This window comes from Misgurnus anguillicaudatus, chromosome 2, assembly GCF_027580225.2.
Source record: "Misgurnus anguillicaudatus chromosome 2, ASM2758022v2, whole genome shotgun sequence".
NCBI classification, from domain to species: domain Eukaryota; kingdom Metazoa; phylum Chordata; class Actinopteri; order Cypriniformes; family Cobitidae; genus Misgurnus; species Misgurnus anguillicaudatus.
The window spans coordinates 32,522,883-32,541,513 of NC_073338.2; the positions used below are offsets into that span (position 1 = coordinate 32,522,883).

Genomic DNA, 18,631 nt, shown 5'->3' on the forward strand with positions numbered 1-18,631 from the left:
TAGTGGTCGTAGGGCCCTGTGTTTTTAACATCAGTTGGGTTTCCTGGATTAGTTTGGTTTCCTGAAGTTTATGGTTGTAGTTGAAGTGTATGTGCTTTTTTTAAGCTACTAAGTCCATTCAGATATTATGTATGATTTGTGTAATTCCCAGCTAGATCAAAGTGTTTTATCTTTTCTGCAAAGCTGGTGAGACTGCCTCCACTTGATATACCTGTAAGAAGTCTTCATTTTTTGCATCTCAACATACAACATATTTTTATAATACCACCAACTTCAGACATGTGCCATGCTGTGAGAGTTTCTGTCTGATTAGAGTGCCGCATGGATGACTTCTTTTTGTAGGCCTACCCAGAAGTTATCGGGACACTGGTTCCCTTGCCAAAAAACCCATTCATTTTTTCCATAGACTTTGGATTATCGCAAAAATAAGCTCTTTGTTTAACAAAAGCACAGATATTAAACATATTTTTGTTAATACAACTGTAATGGTAGATTTCAGTACCACATTATCAGTGTAAGCCGGTAGCTGGAGTAACGTCAAGCAGAGGACAGTAGTTATGTGATATTGGGCTCTCACACTTTGCTTTTGGTCTAGTTGACAAAAATTTAGACAAAAGGTTAGTAAGTTTTGTGGTAATGCAAATATGTGAGTCTGGGGAAAAGTGCAGTCCAAGAGTGCAAGGTCAAGCAGTTTGTAGAATATTGGGCTCAGCCTGAATAATGCTTTACCTGCAAACTTCTCACCAATAATTGTTCTGCTAATCTCTAGTAATTTGGATTAAATTTGCTGACCACAGAATAATTATTTTGGTTCATTTGTGTTGGAATTTTCTTGGAGTTCTCTCTTCTTTTCCTGTTTCTCCATTTATTCAGAGTGCTTGGTTGTAAAGCGTCACAGAGGATGGGCCCCAGTTGTGTGTGTGGTGACTGCATGCGTTTGTGTTTTCTGCATGCATGACTGCCTATGCTCATGTCTCTTCTGGTCGGTGCCTGCCTTGAGGCATGCCAAAGTTGCAGTTAAAAGCACATAGATTACCATGTGGGCTTCACTTTGACTAACCCAGTACTAGGAGGCAAAGGCAAAAGAAAACTCATTCTGGCATGTTTGTTTGTCTGTCAGTCTTTCCTTCTGTCTGTCTTTCAGCCATCGACATCTGCATTACCAATATACCTTGAAATATTTCAGCTTATCTGTGCTTGTGTATGTATGGTAGAACTGAGTGAGAATTGCTATAGCATAGTCTCAATCAAATGTCATTCTACATATTATCTCATCATCCACACAAATGAATGACTCATTGGCTCTGATCTAGACCATTCTTCCTCTAGGCATTAACAAATAAACTATGTTGCATCTGCCAGAGTGTGCCTAGTTCTTTAGAAACATTTAATAGATTCAAAATATTAACGGTACCTCAAGTCGTGTGTACTTTTTTATCCACTTCTGAGTGGTAGTACCCCGAGTGACTTTGCAACATAACAATATTTAAGTTAAGGCCTTGCAAATAACCATCAATGTAATTTCCATCTGAATGCTAAGTGCTGACTGGACCATGTAGCTGACGCCTTTTGGGTCCTTGCTTGCTATGTTATTTATATGCATGGTGATGAAGATACCAAGGTTTCTTTTCCTTCCTTTTGCTCCTCTGCTGATTTATGCATTTAGTGGCTTCGAGATAGGACTTGGACACAATATATGTTTATCTAAAAATACAGAGTTCATGGCCAACAACCTGCTGGTCAGCTCTGATGGAGAAATCTTTTATGTATTGACAAGATAAACTCTAGCTGGTAGGATAAATACTCAAAAGAGCAAACTGTCCTGAATAAATAAACAGGTTTGTGCGCTATATGCAATGACTGCTTTTAGTTTAGAAGGTTTGTATTAAGTGCTTTATTGTTTTACATTTGTAGTAAAGATAATGAAAATGTATGTCTGTTTAAGTTATTAGTTGCTGTTCCAAATCTCAGCGAAGACATGTTGTGGTGTGATGAGAGGAATGGCTGCTGGAAAGAGGCAAAGTCCTCATGTGTTTTTTTTGTATGTGTTTTGATAAAGCCATAACCTCTTAGACCCAACTCGTGGGTTGAATTTAACAGTTTTGGGATGTTTTGAAGCAGGTTTGGATTTATTATTTTGCAGTTGGATGTGAAACCCATTTCAACAGTAATACGAATGAATTATTGTATTCATGTATCTACCCCCTGTATCTGCTTAATGTGATTTCTCCCAGAGCAACACATTTTTACTTTATCTCATGATGTCTTTCCTGCAGAGTTCGTGTTGTTTCAGCGATTTAACCTGCAGTGATAGTCTGATCATGGGACTGAAGAAAAGGGAAGCGTTGCTTTGTTTACCAGAAAGCTGTTGTGTATATCATGGGAGTTGATTGGGATGGAGGACTCTCATGTGATCTGTCGTGTGCAGATGCTGACACCTCCATTGGGACCAGTGCAATGTATTTCCTGCTCACAGATCTGCTCACAAACAGATTCATTGTGAGAGTTGTCATGGGATTTGCAGCTCAGATAATATATTCCCTATCAGATAAGCCCCATTGTCAGCAAAATAGGGACAGTGGGAATTCTTACTACGTGTTCTCTTGAGGCTTTGTGTGTACTTTGTGTACATTTTATTAGTAAAAAAAAATTGCTCAGCGAATTTAAAATAACTAGCACAGAAAACTCCCTTTATGACTTTTGATTTGATTCGTGTCGCAAATATAATTTAAATTTAATTTCTTCAATTCTTAATTTCTCCTAACCGTATGGCTTTACATAGGCTACTAATTTATAAAGTATGTAATTTTATAAAAATTATTAGCGGGTGATGATGCAAGATGAACATTGTAATTTCCAGGGGATATATTATATTTATGCATTTTATTCATTTGGCACACACTTTTATCCAAAGCGACTTTACAAGGAATACAAGGTGTTTTTGTCATTTTGTGTGTTTCCTGGGTTCAAACCCATGACCGTTTGTGCTACTTATGCAATGCTCTACCACTGAGCTGCACAGGAACGTATGTACCGCAACTGCACACAGTGTTTTAGGAGTTAAAGAAAGCAAATCAGCACCACTTTTCTTCTGTTAAAGTTGTGAAGTTCAAAATCTGTGTCATATGAGAAATGCACAGTGTATCTTATGTAATAGTGAAAGAATATATGCAAATCCCTAACCTATGGCATTTGTTAATGCGGTAAAGATTTAGTCCACAGGGTGGAGCTGTGTGCATTTATTTTACAGGCAGCAATGTGAACACCTGTCTGCCCACCGCTGCAGATGTAGAACAGACTGACATCCATGGACGAAGAGGATTGCAGTTATGCAAGGTCTATGATTAGTTCAGTGATGTCTTGCTCGCAATTTAAAAATAAGAATTTGATTAAAAACAGAAATTTGATTAAGGATTAATTTGATCTATGCTTTTTACATTGCTGGTGTAGTGATAACATGGGTAGTGCTAAATGAGTTATCAGAGGAAGTGCTTACATGCTCATTAGTGGCTGAAAACAAGAAATGAGGGTTTCCATTGTTCATAATGAAGCAGACCCTCCCTCGAAAAGTCAGAACAATCTGTGCCATTGCAACAACCTGAAGTTGGTTTTCAAAAAAATATCTGCTTAATGCAAAATTCATAGCTACGATCATTAATATTATTAAATCTGGACAACGATATCCTTTGCAGTTGCACAGATGAAATGAGATTCGTTACGTTGGATGGTAAAGTATGTTGGATGTAATGCTACACTTTCAAAAGATTGTCACACCTACACTCTCTGCTAATTCTAGTAGTTCAGGTGCTTCCTTTTTTAGCAGTTACAGCTTGTACCTTCAAAGGAAAAATTAAAGAAATCACTGAATCATGGACTAACACCGTGTCCTAACTACTTACAATGTGTAAAGATTCTGGCGACAAGCAATTTGACTGTCCACACCAGACACGATGCGACAACATGTAACAAAATCAATCAAAAACCACATCCAATAAATAAATATTACACAATTTAAACATGATTAAAAATAGATGAGTCACTGAATCTGTTATAAAAATACACTTGTTTGTTCACATGCCCAGTTTAAACATTCTTGTTTCTAGTTATTTATTTTCATTATCTGAGGTCCATAGTTGTATTCATTGTTGTTTACAGACTACAAAACTGGGAAAACAAAATGATATTCAAACTCGCATTAGATGCTTTTAACATAAAGCACACACAGTACCCGATATTACAGTAGCAGACTTGTGTTGTTGTTCCAGCTGCATCAGAGATGAGAGACATTAAATAAACATAAAAAATACACTTTTTAGGATGTATGTTTTTAAATAAACTGATAAGATTAAGTCCTTTCTCAGACTTGTGACACTATGCCTAGCTCTTAAAAATCTTATCTCTAAAATAAGTTTACGGTAATTATGTCTATATACATTTATGTCATTCAAAGTGATGCATTTTATACACATATTTGTGATGCACCATATGAATGTTCATATCAACAATAACTGTGAATGGGCTTGCTTTGCCAATGTTAGTTTCGTGCTCACAGTAAGAGGCTGTTTACACTTGGCATTAACATGTGTTTTCGTCGATCGGATCACAAGTGGATGACGTTAATGCCAGGTGTAAACGGTGTTCAAAACGTTTTGAGCTCGTCCACTTTCGACCACTTTCAACCACATCCAGAGGTGGTCGAACCACTTTCGATCGGATCGCTTTGGAGTTGCGGAACGCACATGTGGTTGAATGCGTTCGAACAGTCACACGCGACCGCCTTCTCTCCGCCCATTTATCTAATCTGAGGTATTAAACACAAGTTTTACGTTTTTTTTACTTCTGGCGTGAACATTCGGTGAACAGCGCTATTTTTAGCCTTTCATTGATTAAGCAGCTGGTCTCCGTAGTTTCGTTTTGAAAGCGTGTAAAAGTTGCCCGATCCTATTTCATCAATTGCGCTGAAAATTCAAAGAAAGCTCTTACATACTCATGTAGAAAACACTGTGCAGCATGTTTACTTGCTAAACAAGCAGTGCACTCCGACAAAATATTAGTTTGCGTCATATAAACTCATAATTACTCCCGCTCGGGTTTGAATGACAGCAGAGAGACTCGCCCACCGTCTCACAGACCACCCCCTCATAGTATTCAGCACAGAAGCGGTCGAAAGTGGACAAAAGAGACGGATTTTAATACCAGGTGTAAACGTAATGTGTCTCTCTCGTCCACTTGTGATCCGATCGATGAAAACACATCTTAATACCAAGTGTAAACAGCCCCTAAATGACGCATACATGTAACTGAAATGGCAGGATCTGAGTCACACTGTAATAGCGAGACAAAGACAACCAAAGTAATTTGGTTTATTGGGCGCTAGTATTACTACTGGCATAGTAAACCTCAACATTTATTCCTTGTAATGTGTTGGGAAAATTCACTGTTATTGTAATATTTTACCTTAAAGGCGGTGTGCATGATCTGAAAGAGAAAGATATGTTGATATTTGAAATCACCTAAACAAACACGCCCCCCTACCCCAATAGAATCTGGACCTACTTTTGATAGACCCTCCCCCCACATACGCAACCCAGGCAACAGTGTTGGTTAGTAGACATGCCCCTTACTGCTGATTGGCTACAAGTGTGTTTTGGTACTCGGTTCGACTCCCTTTTCCAAAGTGTTTTTCAAAAATCATGCACCCAGCCTTTAAATTCCCCCTGTTGTACATCATTCTTTTACTTAACTCATGTTTGAGCATCACAATAGCATATTTAAATGTTTTTCCTGTGACAGTAATTTCTTCATGTTTTAAAATAACTTTAAGCTTAAATCTACACCCATGCCTCATTTAGTATACATGGATCTATAAACATGCGAATTAGTCCACAATAAATATCTATGACTCGAATTACTGATCCACTCGTCCAGCTGTGATGATGTGATTGGTTACATGTTTGTGACATAGAAAACCGAGGCAATTTCAAACCATGATTTTGAGTAAACTCAAGTTTTATTGCGAAAATTCTCAGTATTGGTGTTGAATATTGAATGTGCACATGCCATGGTTTGTCTTAAAGCACGTTAAAAACATCACACAGACATATATAAATAACCATAAACAATAGGGGGCTTTAAAGGAAAACACCACCGTTTTTCAATATTTACTATGTTCTTACCTCAAAGACGAATTAATAGATCCCTATCTTTTTTCTCTGCGTGCACTTTTAATCTTTGTACAGCGCTTTGTCAATGTGTTAGCATTTAGCCTAGCCCCATTCATTCCTTAGGATCCAAACAGGGATGAATTTATAAGCCACCAAACACTTTCATGTTTTCCCTATTTAAAGACTGTTACAGGAGTAAGTAAGTATGGTGGCACAAAATAAAACTTTTGTTTGGAGCCATAGGAATGAATGGGGCTAGGCTAAATGCTAACACATTCAAGAAGCGCTGGACAAAGATCAAAGGGCACGCATTGAAAAATGATAGGTATGTATTAATTCATCTAAGCTGAGGTAAGATCATAGTAAAATATTGAAAAACAGTGGTGTTTTCCTTTAAATTTATCGGTTTATCGGTGCGCAGACAGAATTTAGCGTCATATATGCGGATGTTGTGATGACAGAGTGCGAAAAGGATCTGTTTAGCTGTAGGGATTAGATTAGTGTGAATGTCAGTATTTTGCTACATCCCTTTCAGCTTGACTGCTGAATTTTCCTCAAGCAAAGTCATTGGAGACCCTCCCCCATGTTACTGCCTTGTTGCCCAGTGACCCGAATGATTTTTTTTGCGTGACTGTTCTTATTAGACATTATGAAAGGGAAATGACAGGAATAATTGGCCTAAATGAGCACATGAAGCATGTTCTGGTCATAGACCCGTTCTTCATATGTTATGGATTCGGTTTAGAAATAGCACTATTTTGAAAAGGTCACAACCACACTGTCCAGTCAGATGCCAATGACATCTTGTCGTCTTATTGGCCAATTTTTGAGCTCCCCCTCCTCCCTTTTCTTTCCTCCTTGTAAACGTGCAGGAAGTCACTCTGTTATTGCTCCTCCTCCATAGATGGCTATGTACCGGAGTTTGTTCGTGTGCCGTTCCTCTGCCTCACTGGATATTTTTCCTCTCTCTCTCTCAATGTGCTGAATGACGTATAGCACCCACGCTAAGAATGAGATAGTCTCAACCCAAGTCCTTTTAGACGAAGCCCATGTGACAAACCCCACGCGCTGCAACAGCTTTAGCTTCCCCTCCCACCTTCCTCTCTCATCTCTCCTCCTCTTCTCTTGCTCTCCCCACTTCTCACAGTGCGTTGTGCTTAGTGTGGCGTTCTTCATCTCTCTTTTGGAAAAAAGCCGGCTTTATGATGTTCGTCTTTTGTGATGGAGAGCTTTAACTGAAAGAGCCGAAAATTGGATACAGATGTGGAGATGCTCAATGTAAGCATCGCCGGTAAAGAAGGCAGCCTAGAAGACTAGTAGGAGGACAGAGGGGCATTTTTCATTGTGAGCAAGTGAAGCAGAAGAAAGACACTGAGAGACATCAGAAGAAAGCAGAGGCGACGGAGAGGGAGAAGTGTGGACAACTCACTGGATGAAGAAAGCAGACTGGCTGTCCCTTCCCTGGCGTGATGGAGTGAGACGAGGAATGAGGGTGGATGGTGAGAGCGGGCAGCAGCAGCAGCAGTGGAGGGGCTGGAGGAGGAGGAGGTTCGGGGGGAGGTGGTGGAGCAGGAGGTGGCCGGAGAGGCAGGAGCAAGTATCGCTCGAGGAGGCGATTCTCCGGCTCCTCTGTGGCCGAGCGGCTCAGCTGCCATAGCGGCGACAAAATGTCGCCCAGCATCAAGAAGTTGGACTGTTTCTCTCCCATGCTGTGTCACTGCAAAGTGGCCTGTACGAACAGCACCATCTCGCTCATGTTTGGATGTAAGGTGGGTGGCAGAGCTCAATTTCTGCTCTGTTTCACGATTTTTGGTTTTAAGATTGATGATAAAGCATTGCACCTCCAAGTTTACCCAAGAGTTGCTGCCTACAATTTAACCAGCTGTAAGAAACGCCAAAGTGAAAAAGACCGAACAGCAACCCACACATAAAATCAACTTGATGAGATAAGAGGAGTTGTCTTAGAGCGCTCCTGTATAGACAAAAGTAGGGATATATAGGCTATGTTTAGTCGTAGGAAGCGTTAGGCTTCTGGTATTAAGGTACTTTGAGCACCCTAAACCGAGAGCTGTCAGTGCATTTGGCAGTGTTGTCTTTCCCAGGTGACAGTTCTTTCTCTTTTAATCAGTCATTGGCTTATCTCTTCTCAGACTGTAGTTAACACACTCTGCTCTCCAGTAATCTCTCGTTTTACAGTGATAGATATTGCATGCATTTCAATGTATTAGCTCAGGGTCAAGCATGTAGGTTTTTATTGAGTGTGTCAGTGTAATATGTTAGCTCAAACATCCTTATCAAACAATTCAGTCACTGGATTCACTTACAAAACTTCACTTACTCTGTTCACTTGCTTTGATTTTTATATTGGGGTGTTACATATACATTTACTCATTTGGCAGATCCAAAGTGACTTACAATGCATTACAAGGTATACATTTTTTAATTGGTATGTGTGTTGATCGAACACATGGCCTTTTGCATTGTTAAGGAAATGCTTTACCTGCAATCCTGTGCAGAATGAGTTAAAAATTGTTGAGCCATTATTTAAAATAGAAATTTCGATTAATTTACTAATCTTTGTGTACTTTTGGAATAATTCGTACACAACTGCTTAAAATATAAGTGTTTTTTGTGGATATTTTACTACAAAAATCTTACATAGTGTGGCTTTAAGAGTTTTAGACCGTTATTATACTGTCAAATATCATTTTTGCCCTCACTCGTGGTTTATTGTGATATCAAAATATATCATTTTGTAACTAACTAAAAATAGAAGTGTTTCATTGAAATTACATTGTTTTAATTAACCTTTGGCCTCTTTCATGATTGCTGTCCACATGTTGCCGTATGGTGTCCCATGTCACTTCAAATGATAGCATTAAACTCTCATATCCTTATTGCACAGTCCATTGGATTACATGTCATCTGCTCTGCTTAGGGTTTATGTTCAGTTGAATTCATTGTTAATTTGATTGAGATTCCATGTATTTGAGTGCAAACCCGAAATACCACAAGATCAATGTAAACTTTATTGATTACCAGAGCTCTTCTCAAAGTGTCATGAAGAATTTAAGCTGACCATGGCAATATTATTTAGGAAGGTTTAAAAATATAAAACCTGAAGTTAGACGTTTTAAATTACATCTCTAGAAAGTGCCATATTCTCTGATTATTTTAATCACATGGCAACAAAGATCAGAGTTTAAGACATTTTTTTTGCTGCTTTTAACTTGATTTACAGTTGTGCCCAACAATGTTCATACCCATGCCAAAATTTTAATTCTGGTGAAGTTTTATTTTACAAATAGGCGTCTTCTGGCTGGAAATAACACAAAGACTGTAAGAGATTGGGCCCTATCTTGCACCCAGCGCAATTGACTTTGTCAGTGAAGCATGTATCATTCGTATTTTGCACCGGTGCACAGCGGGGTTTTCCCTCCACAGACGCACATCGGCAAACTAGGGAATGAACTTGCGCTTTGGATTGTTATCTTCTTGGAAGGTCTACTGCATACCCAGGTCAAGTTTTTCTTTATACTGTCTGATGTTTTGCTTTGGAATCTTAATGTAGTCTTCATTTTCATGATGCCATTTTTACAAGGTTGCCTGGCCCACTGGCTGAAAAACAACCTAAAAACATCATGTTCCCACCACCACGCTTGACCTTGGTGTTCTTGGGTTGAATGCTTCCCCTTTTATTCTCCAAACAAAAGTTTCTATTTTGTCTCATCAGACCATAGATTCACTGAGAAAAAGACTTCTTCCTTGTCCAGGTGAGCTTTTGCAAAGTCTAGACGAGCTTTTTCTTGAAAAAGCAAAGTCCTTCTTGATCGGTGTCCATGGAGGTCAGCCTTGTGTAGTGTTCTCTGGAGTGTCTGCTTTGAAATGTTGTTACTAGCATTATTTAAATTATTCAGGATGGCTTTGCTTGTGATTCTTAGATTCTTCTTAGCCACCCGCACTACCAGTCTTGCCAGTGCAGGGGTCACTTTAGGCTTCCCACCAAGTTCTTTTAGATTTTCTACAATGTAAACTCTTAAACTTCTTAATAATGCATTTCACAGTGGCAAAATTTGGCCTGGGTATGAATAACATTGAGCACAACTGTACATATTCAGGTGTGGACAGGTTGTTAAATAAATTTACAAGTAATGCCTGTTTACCATGAATTGTAATACAAAAAAAAAGAGTTGATATCATTTTTCAGATTAAACTGGAGGGGAAAACAGCAGTCTGACAGTGATGTATGAGAGAGGCTATGCTTGTCATTGAACCGCTGCTTGCGTAAATACTAATTTCTTATTCAGTTGTCCTTTGTTCCAGAACATATTGGCTAAATGTATAGCTTCTATTTTTTTAAGAGTTTATGAAAGCCTTGGTAGCCTCCTTGTCTCTTTCGCTTTCTGTCTTTCTGCCATGATCTATCGATCTAACAATGACAAGACTGATCTATATACTGTACCCCATCTATCAGCAGAGCAATGCCTCAGCATGTCAACACAGTTATCCAGAGGAACATGTATAACACTCATGAAGCCCCAGATAAGCAAAATACAGTTTTATAGTCATTGGGGAATATAAATTCTGGTAAATTCACTCACCATTGGTATTATGTATTTTTCACCATTGTGTTCTGTAGGGTCCAGTTTCTTTGGTCAGCTACTCATAAGATTCTCATTTTGATTGGATAGACACATGGTGCTTTCATATATCAAGCACATCCGAATCAAAGTTGCATGTTGTATTGTGTGTAGTGTCAGGTTCTTGATGACAAGAAGAGTCATATGAAAGAGTAATGGCGAGTGGATGGACTTAAGCTGCATGCTCCTGTCTGGACTGTCAGACCGATGGCACAGTTTTAGCATCTGATCACACAGATGGGGTGATTGCCCAAATGCAATGTCATGTCACCCCACTCCAGATTTTGTTGTTAGACTCATTTCCCAATTATTCTCTTTCAGCACTGGGACTGATGGCTTGTGTAAGGATTTAGTTACAGGCAATCTGACAGCATCACTTTACTATATTAGCATTTGGTCGGCCTTTTTAACTGCAGGACTGTGTGACCACAACACTTGTCACTTTATGAATTAAGACTGATGATGGGACGAGGTTTATTATTTAATTATTGCAATATATTATTATTTTTAATCGAACTTTTACATGTACTCATAGCGCTTGTTTAATGTGTATAGTTCTGTTTTATTACCACTATTAAGATGTTTTATATTTTAAAAGTAGCAGAGCTCAAATCAAAAATCTGTTGTCTCATCGTTACATCATGGCACTACTATATAACTGACAAGAAAAGTCTGTTTACTGGATTTCTTTATCCTACTCCTGACGGATGAGCTGATGTTTTAGTGAGTGGGATGCTGGCAGTGTAATTTGGAGAAAACCTTTAGAGAAACATGTAAACTAATTCTGCCACTTCATGGCTAACTTCACTGCCCTCGGAGATTGCTAACTTATAAATGATGAAACATGCACGCTCTAATAGGAAAGAACTATTAAATTTAAAGTTAATTCTTTATAGAACAAGTATAATGGAAAAATGTAGCAACTAAAGCCGTGCTCATAACACAGGTTTTTCGTCCTGAATTTCCCATTTTTCCATTTCCGAAAATGTAAGGGAAAATTGGGTCTAGGACCTTGATCGGTTTCGATGAGACGTTTACTGATGAAATCTGTCAATCTATCAAACGTGTTTGATATTTAGAATTTTAAACCGGTATGATTCCATCACTACTTTCACAATAGCCAGTGAGAGACAAAGGTGAATCACTGACCTTTTAAAATAGCGACCACTAAATGAGCAGCTGTACATGTCCAGTAGACAGCGGAAACAGAGAAACTCCTTGTGAAAGTGTGGCAACAACACGACTTTCTGTGAAATCATGACTGTTCTGTTAAAAATAAGAGCTGATGTAAAATCAAGGTTTCCACGGGTCCTTGAAATACTTGAAAGTTTGTGAATCTGGGGGAAATAATTCAAGGCCCTGGGAAGTTTTTGTAAATATGCGTATATAGATACAGGTCATTGAAAGTGCTTGATCTATTTTATGCAAGAAGTTTTTCTGGAAAAAATCCAGATTATTCTCTGTGTAGTGTAGGATAATATCATAAACTTTCTAACCTTTTAAGCACACGTGCTAAACTGTTCGCTTTAAATGCTTATATCTTCTGTATGCGAATGTTGATTCATACCAACATTATTTTTTGCATAGCTGTGTTTGACACACGAAAACGTCTCGGGTTACGTATGTAACTGTTGTTCCCTGAGAAAGAAACGAGATGCTGCGTCCCTGTAAAGCCGCAGTATTTCAGATAGCAATATACTTTCTGGCTCCCGCGTCACCCTGTCTTTGTCGTTAAGCCTAACCCTCACCATTGGTTGAATTTGATATACAAATTCAGACGCACTTACCCCTGGAAGCATCCCCAAAGTGTCACCGCAGTGACGCAGCATGAGTTCCCTCGAAAGGGAACTGTAACGATGTATCTTAAAAGGTAACACGATGTAATCTTGCTCTCACTTCAAATATGTCCCCACATTTAGTCCTTGAATTTGAGGGTATTGGACCTAGAAAGTCCTTGAAAGGTCCTTGAATTTGAAGTTAACTAAGGTGTGGGAACCCTGTAAAATGTACTTTTTTTACACACCTGGTGTAGAGCGTAAGCTAGCAATTATAATGATATATTCGTTTACATCTGCTTCCCCGTGAGGTGCTGTGAAGTGCTTCCTCTGGCATGATAATCTTACTAAAATCTTTTAGTGTGTGTGTTGTGCTATATTTTTTTCAAATCATGTAGTGTGAGCAGGTTTCAGATTTAAGAGAAGAAAATCTGACAAGATTCTCCTTAATATGTGTTCAGCTTTAGCCAAAAATGTAACAGTTTATTTTAATTTAGTTACCAGGCTTTGTAATCTTTTGTCAAAATACAACATATTTCCGTATATTTTGTCATTCCTTAGTCAAATTTAATAGAGTTACTGCTGTGTGTTCCTGGTTGAGGTAGATTTTTATCTTTTCCACTGTCAAATATGCGTTATCATGTAACACCAGTTACACAAAATTTCCCCCTTTTTTTACTTTTTTTCTATATAGCATTTTCTTGTGAAAGTGTAGTTAAGTGTCAAAATTATGATGATGATTTATATTATTATTATTTATATTATTATTATTTATATTATTTATATTATTATTGTTCATATGCGGCCCGACTTCTGTACTATAAATAGTAAGTATGGGAAAATGTACTGTACAGCCAGCCAGTTGTTCTCACAGAATAAATGACGATAGTGATCAGGACCCTGATGCAAAGCGAAATGGTTTGCATCACCCTAAAGGGAATTATTTGCGTTAATATTTGCTGTATATATCCAGCTTTTTACATGGCTGCTTGCTACATAAGTAAATATACTGTATGGACACACAATATTGCCTGTTTTTTTTTTTTTGCGGCCTAAGGCCAAGATGCGTGCATTTGGTCTAAACATTCGTAAATAAAATCTAACATGTCATTAATTAAGCATACTTAATAGAATTTATTTGCAACTATTAAACTGCACCTGACTGTCAGGAATCAGGATGACCAGTGCCCGGATGAGGCAGTGTTATTTGTTTAATGCAGTTGTTATGTGGGAATAATAAATCACTGAATGTCTACACTAACCAGTCGAATTAAGCATTCTAGAGTGATGTGTAATAATACTTTTTATCTTGCGGGTCCATTGTATGCTTGAATCTGATTGGCTGATGGACATTCTGAGGTGTGCAATTATTTTCTGGGAAACGCACGGCGAACATAGTTCCAGGCAGCTCTCTTGACCACATTACAGTTCCATATCACTTCGCATAGTTAACTGTAATAACGGACTAACAAAAACAACATGACAGACGATTTCCGAGGCAAATCCAGCGCTGTTTAGAGACGAACAGAGGTAGCCTCGTTCACACAATCTCTCTCTCGCCCTCTGTATCTCGGTCGCTGTCTCTCTCTCGCACATATACTTGATCTCTCTCTCTTTCTTTCTTTCTCTCTCTATGTCTCTGATGCTCTCGCTGTCTTTCTAATAACTTCATTAATAACTGCAGCCTCCATTGCCAGCTTCAAAATTATGTTTATTAGACGCAGAAGAAATAGTCCTACTCACAATAGCGATTTAAGTACAAAAACTGGACAAATTCCTTTAAATATATCATGTGATCTATGTTTTGATGTGTGGTAACCATAGTATAAGCACAATAATTGACTCCGTGCCGTTGAATTATTAAAAAATTATGCTTCCCTTTGCGTCGTGCCCACATCACCACCTCAGGTGTGCATTATTTTTCCAATAATTCTACGGCTCATCGTCAATTATTCCTTACATAACATACAGCTTGTTAAAGAGATGTGTGCTAGCTTTTTAGGCAATATGACATTTACAATTTACACCTTGGTGGTTGATGAAATGAGTGTGTCTCTTTCATTAGTCAGAGCACTTAAGAAAAAAAGTTAAAGTTTTTCTGTGGGTGGGAAAACTGTCTACATTTTACATAATTCTTAGGTTGTTTGTTTTTTAAAGCAGTGGTTCTCAAACTGGGGGCCCCTGAGATGGTGCCAGGGAGGGCCCGGTTTAATGACATTTTATAAAATAAAGTAATTTATCATAAATTCTGTATAATTAAATATATAAAATATGGCTACTAACCGACAGCACTATATTGAATAATTTGATCTTTTTTGTTTAATCCAAATTTTAAGTTTTGAAATGTTTTATGTCATACATTTTCTTTGAGGGGGGGCTACGAAGGGATTCACCATACACAAGGGGGGACCACACGGTGAAAAAGTTTGAGAACCACTGTTTTAAATGATGTTGATTTTTGATGTGTTATTAAATTAAAGTTTGCAGGATTTTTTTGCCATTTCATCCTACTGGCAAACGTACAAAACAGTCTGTTGTGTGCGTGTCTGTGGATGTTGGGATGACATGCAGAGATAGATGCTGTTGGCGCGTTGAAATGTTTTATTGGGATTCCAGTCCTCGGTGCCAGAGTATCAGGTGTGTCCCAGAAAAGCCTCAGATTAAATAGTGAGCTGCCTAACTCGGTCACAAAGGGCCATGACTCAATAGCGAGTGGTTGTGGTTGCCAGGAGATCCTCCTCTTCATGTGCTCATCAGGGAAGACTGTGAGCTCTCCTCTTCTATCATGTGCTTCCTCCCGCACTAAACACCTACAATACAGTCTTAATGATAGGAATTTTTTATGCCAGTCTTGCCGATGTAACCATTTATGGATGTTCAGGGAAAATTATATAACACAGCAGTATTGTTAGGGAAAGACTAAACCTCCCGAGCTCTGTGCAGATGCTCTAAGAGAGAGGGGTGTTTTTAAACACCCATACTCCTTTTTATTGTTGACAACGCTTACTCACAGTGTTTGGTGTGGTTGGATTGCTTACGGTACGTATAAAGAAACACTGTACTTGAAGTGTTTAGAGGAACTGTTTGGAAAATGGCATCCTGCTGGGTTCAGATGACTCAATATGTTGTTGACAGTCATTGTCTGTATCTATCTAGGTGATTTATAGATATATCTGTCTCATTTCAGTAGTCTCATTCTGGAATCTATAAATAAAACAACACTGAAAATGTGCACAATTTTCACTTCCTCTGACATGCATGTAAATTTCCTAATAAGCAGTCATCTTTAATGATTTCATATTATCAGTTCAAGCTTGAATTACCTTCATGTTGTTGTTTGCATGTCGGCAGTCTAACCAAACCACGCATTAATACAAAGAAGCTGTTCATACAGGACATGCATTCTCCATCCAGCCAAATAAAACGAAGATCTTTAGATCTGCAGAAAAGTTGTACTATATGTCTAGCTTGACACCACATCTTAAAAATATTTTTAGTCACATCCATCTGCATGTATACATTTTAAAAACCAGCTGCGACGAAATGGATAGTCATGTCTTGTGACAGATCGACTGACTCACTTGAATAGACTGCTGTTGCCTGTAGGCTGCTGATAGGATTAAAGCAAAGATATTGGATATAACAAGATTGAGGACTGCTATTACTTTGAATTGGTCGAAATGTAACACTCAAAATGACTGGTCTGGCAACGAAGTCCCGCATTCCAGTAAAAATAACCAATCATCAATCGATAAAGACTAACGATTCTCTGGTGGAGGGGCTCTATCCATCTTATTTTTGACCTAAATGTGGGTGCCATCATCTTTGAGCTCCTTTGTGTAAGACTTGTAAGAACGATACTGCCGCTGACTGTCGGAAGCTTGATGTGTCGCCATAAAAACTCAAACAAGTCGATTAAAAATTTAACCTAATAAGGTTAAAAACACGAAGTCTTTTATATTCCATGTACAAACACTCAACTGACTTTCCCATTGTAAAGATACTGGTATGTCTTTGTACTTTAATATTTGCACATTGAAGACCCATTACCCCCAAGCAACAACACGAAATGATTAAATATAGCCTATATCTTCATTTGATATATATCAGGCTACTTAATTTTATCCTCACACTGGTTAATACATGGCAGGTATAGTAAAAATGTCCAATAACTGTTTTTAGTCATGTATTATGTGTGCTCCCACTACACTGTTTTCTACCGGCTGGCTATTGAAATGGACGTCTCGCACAAAGAAGGGAAATACGTCACATCCCTTGCTTCCGCGTGCGAAAATAAGGTGGATACAAAGTCTTGTGAGGCGCTTGACAACCCATGCGCAGTAGTTTAAATGACTTTGAATAAAGGTGTTTTTTAGCACAATTTGAGCTTGAGAAACAAAGGTTATGGTACAGTTGATGTCAGGTTTAATTTGTTGGTCAGAAACATGTTGTTTAAGAAGCAATAAACCCCACAAAGCAGTGGGTTACCAGTGCATATATAACCGCTAAGGGGCGTTGTTAGGCACGATGCAAAGCGGAGTTGTAAAATGCACGGTAATACCACTGCTTTGCGGGGCTTATTGCTTTTATAAAACTGTTTCTTCACATGCATAGCAGGATTTCGTAAAATAAAACACAAATAAGTTGTAATTATATCAGTACAAATATTACTCTTCGGTCAAAAATGTAGTTCCTCAGAATCAAGTGTGCTGCAACAGAGAGTGAGTAAATGATAACAGAAATTCATTTCTAGATTAACTATCCCTTTAAGTAGATAGGAGTTAGTTTTGCATGACGGAAATGGCCTAGTGGCCATTTTTTCCAATGCCTGTTCAGTGAAAATGCTTATAACTATGCTGTGAGATTTATTTGATTCATTAATTCATATATATATATCATTAAACTAAACATTTGCCTGACTTTGCGTGCTTAATACAATTAGTTCTGCTCTCCAATATGTAGACTACTTGGCTATTAATTCTTTAGTGGCTGTTTTAATGGTTTTCTTTAAGAAAATGCAATCTAGTGTATAATGATGACCTATTGAAGAGCAAGGAAGGTATATACTGGCATTACAGTACATAGATGCGACAGACACATATTACCAAGCAAATGCGCCTACAGATTTTACATCATGCAATGCACACAGCTGAGTGAGTGAACCGGTCCAGCCTGGTGTCAGCTTTAAATAAGACCGGTTGAATCATAGGCTTACCTACAGTACAGTGAGTAGTAGTCAGTGTCGGATAAACCTGTTGCCATGGCAACTGTGGCCCTCCTCCGCCTCTGTGGAAAAGACTCATCAGATACCTTTCTGTGTAAGCATATACTCTATTACAGAGACAGGGGAACCAGTACTGAGTATTCACTCCATGAAAATACACTACTGTAAGGAAATGTGTTGAATATGCTTGGGCCTGGTTTTCTGCCAAAACATTTTTTATTTTGCTTGTGGGAAATCTTTATTGAGGTAACTTGCTAAAAAGCCATTTAATCTTGCATTTTTTGTTTTTTCTTTACTTTTTTTGCTTTGTTCCCTTACATTAAATTACTGCATTTCATTTAACAGCTGTTGACATTTGAACATTTGCTGGCAAAATGAGTCGGAATGCACATGGTCAAATTTAAGTAAATGTAATTAATTATACTTAAATGTCGATTTTGTTAGAAATTGAGATTTTTCATAAAAATAAGTACATTAAGCCCTTGTCTAGTGAATGACTTTTAAAAAGTTTTAAAAATACCATCAATGCAGCTAGAAGCTTACGTTAACATTTTCTAATGTTAGGCTAACATTACATTAGAGATGTTAAAGATAACGTTCAAATATGTTGTTGACTTAGCTTAGAACAGATGTAGGCATCTTTAATTTATCCACGTTTAGTTGGTGTTGTGGTCTAGCGCATAACTTAATCCAGAGAAGACACTTATGTTATCTCTGTTGAAATGTGGCTTGGGAAAGGGTAAAAAAATACACAACGTTGCCCAGCCTCTCGGGATACCTAGTGTCAGAGTTGCATGTACCCCATGCACACCGTTTGACCATTTAAAA

The 18,631-nt window shown here is 38.2% G+C and overlaps 1 protein-coding gene across 19 annotated transcripts in view; it reads left to right on the forward strand.

The window, feature by feature from the left end:
* Window positions 1-18,631, forward strand: part of dlg1b (discs large MAGUK scaffold protein 1b) — a 124,552-nt gene that overhangs the window by 15,545 nt on the left and 90,376 nt on the right. For 2 of the 19 annotated variants that reach the window (XM_073853829.1, XM_073853834.1), the window contains exon 1: window positions 7,258-7,933. The exons of 15 other annotated variants lie outside the window; for them this stretch is intronic. In XM_073853829.1, the coding sequence (XP_073709930.1) occupies window positions 7,661-7,933 (273 nt within the window). In that variant the 5' untranslated portion in view covers window positions 7,258-7,660. Of the gene's footprint in view, window positions 1-7,257; window positions 7,934-18,631 lie in introns of those variants that run through there. 2 more of the 19 variants (XM_073853852.1, XM_073853877.1) reach the window with 2 other exon arrangements.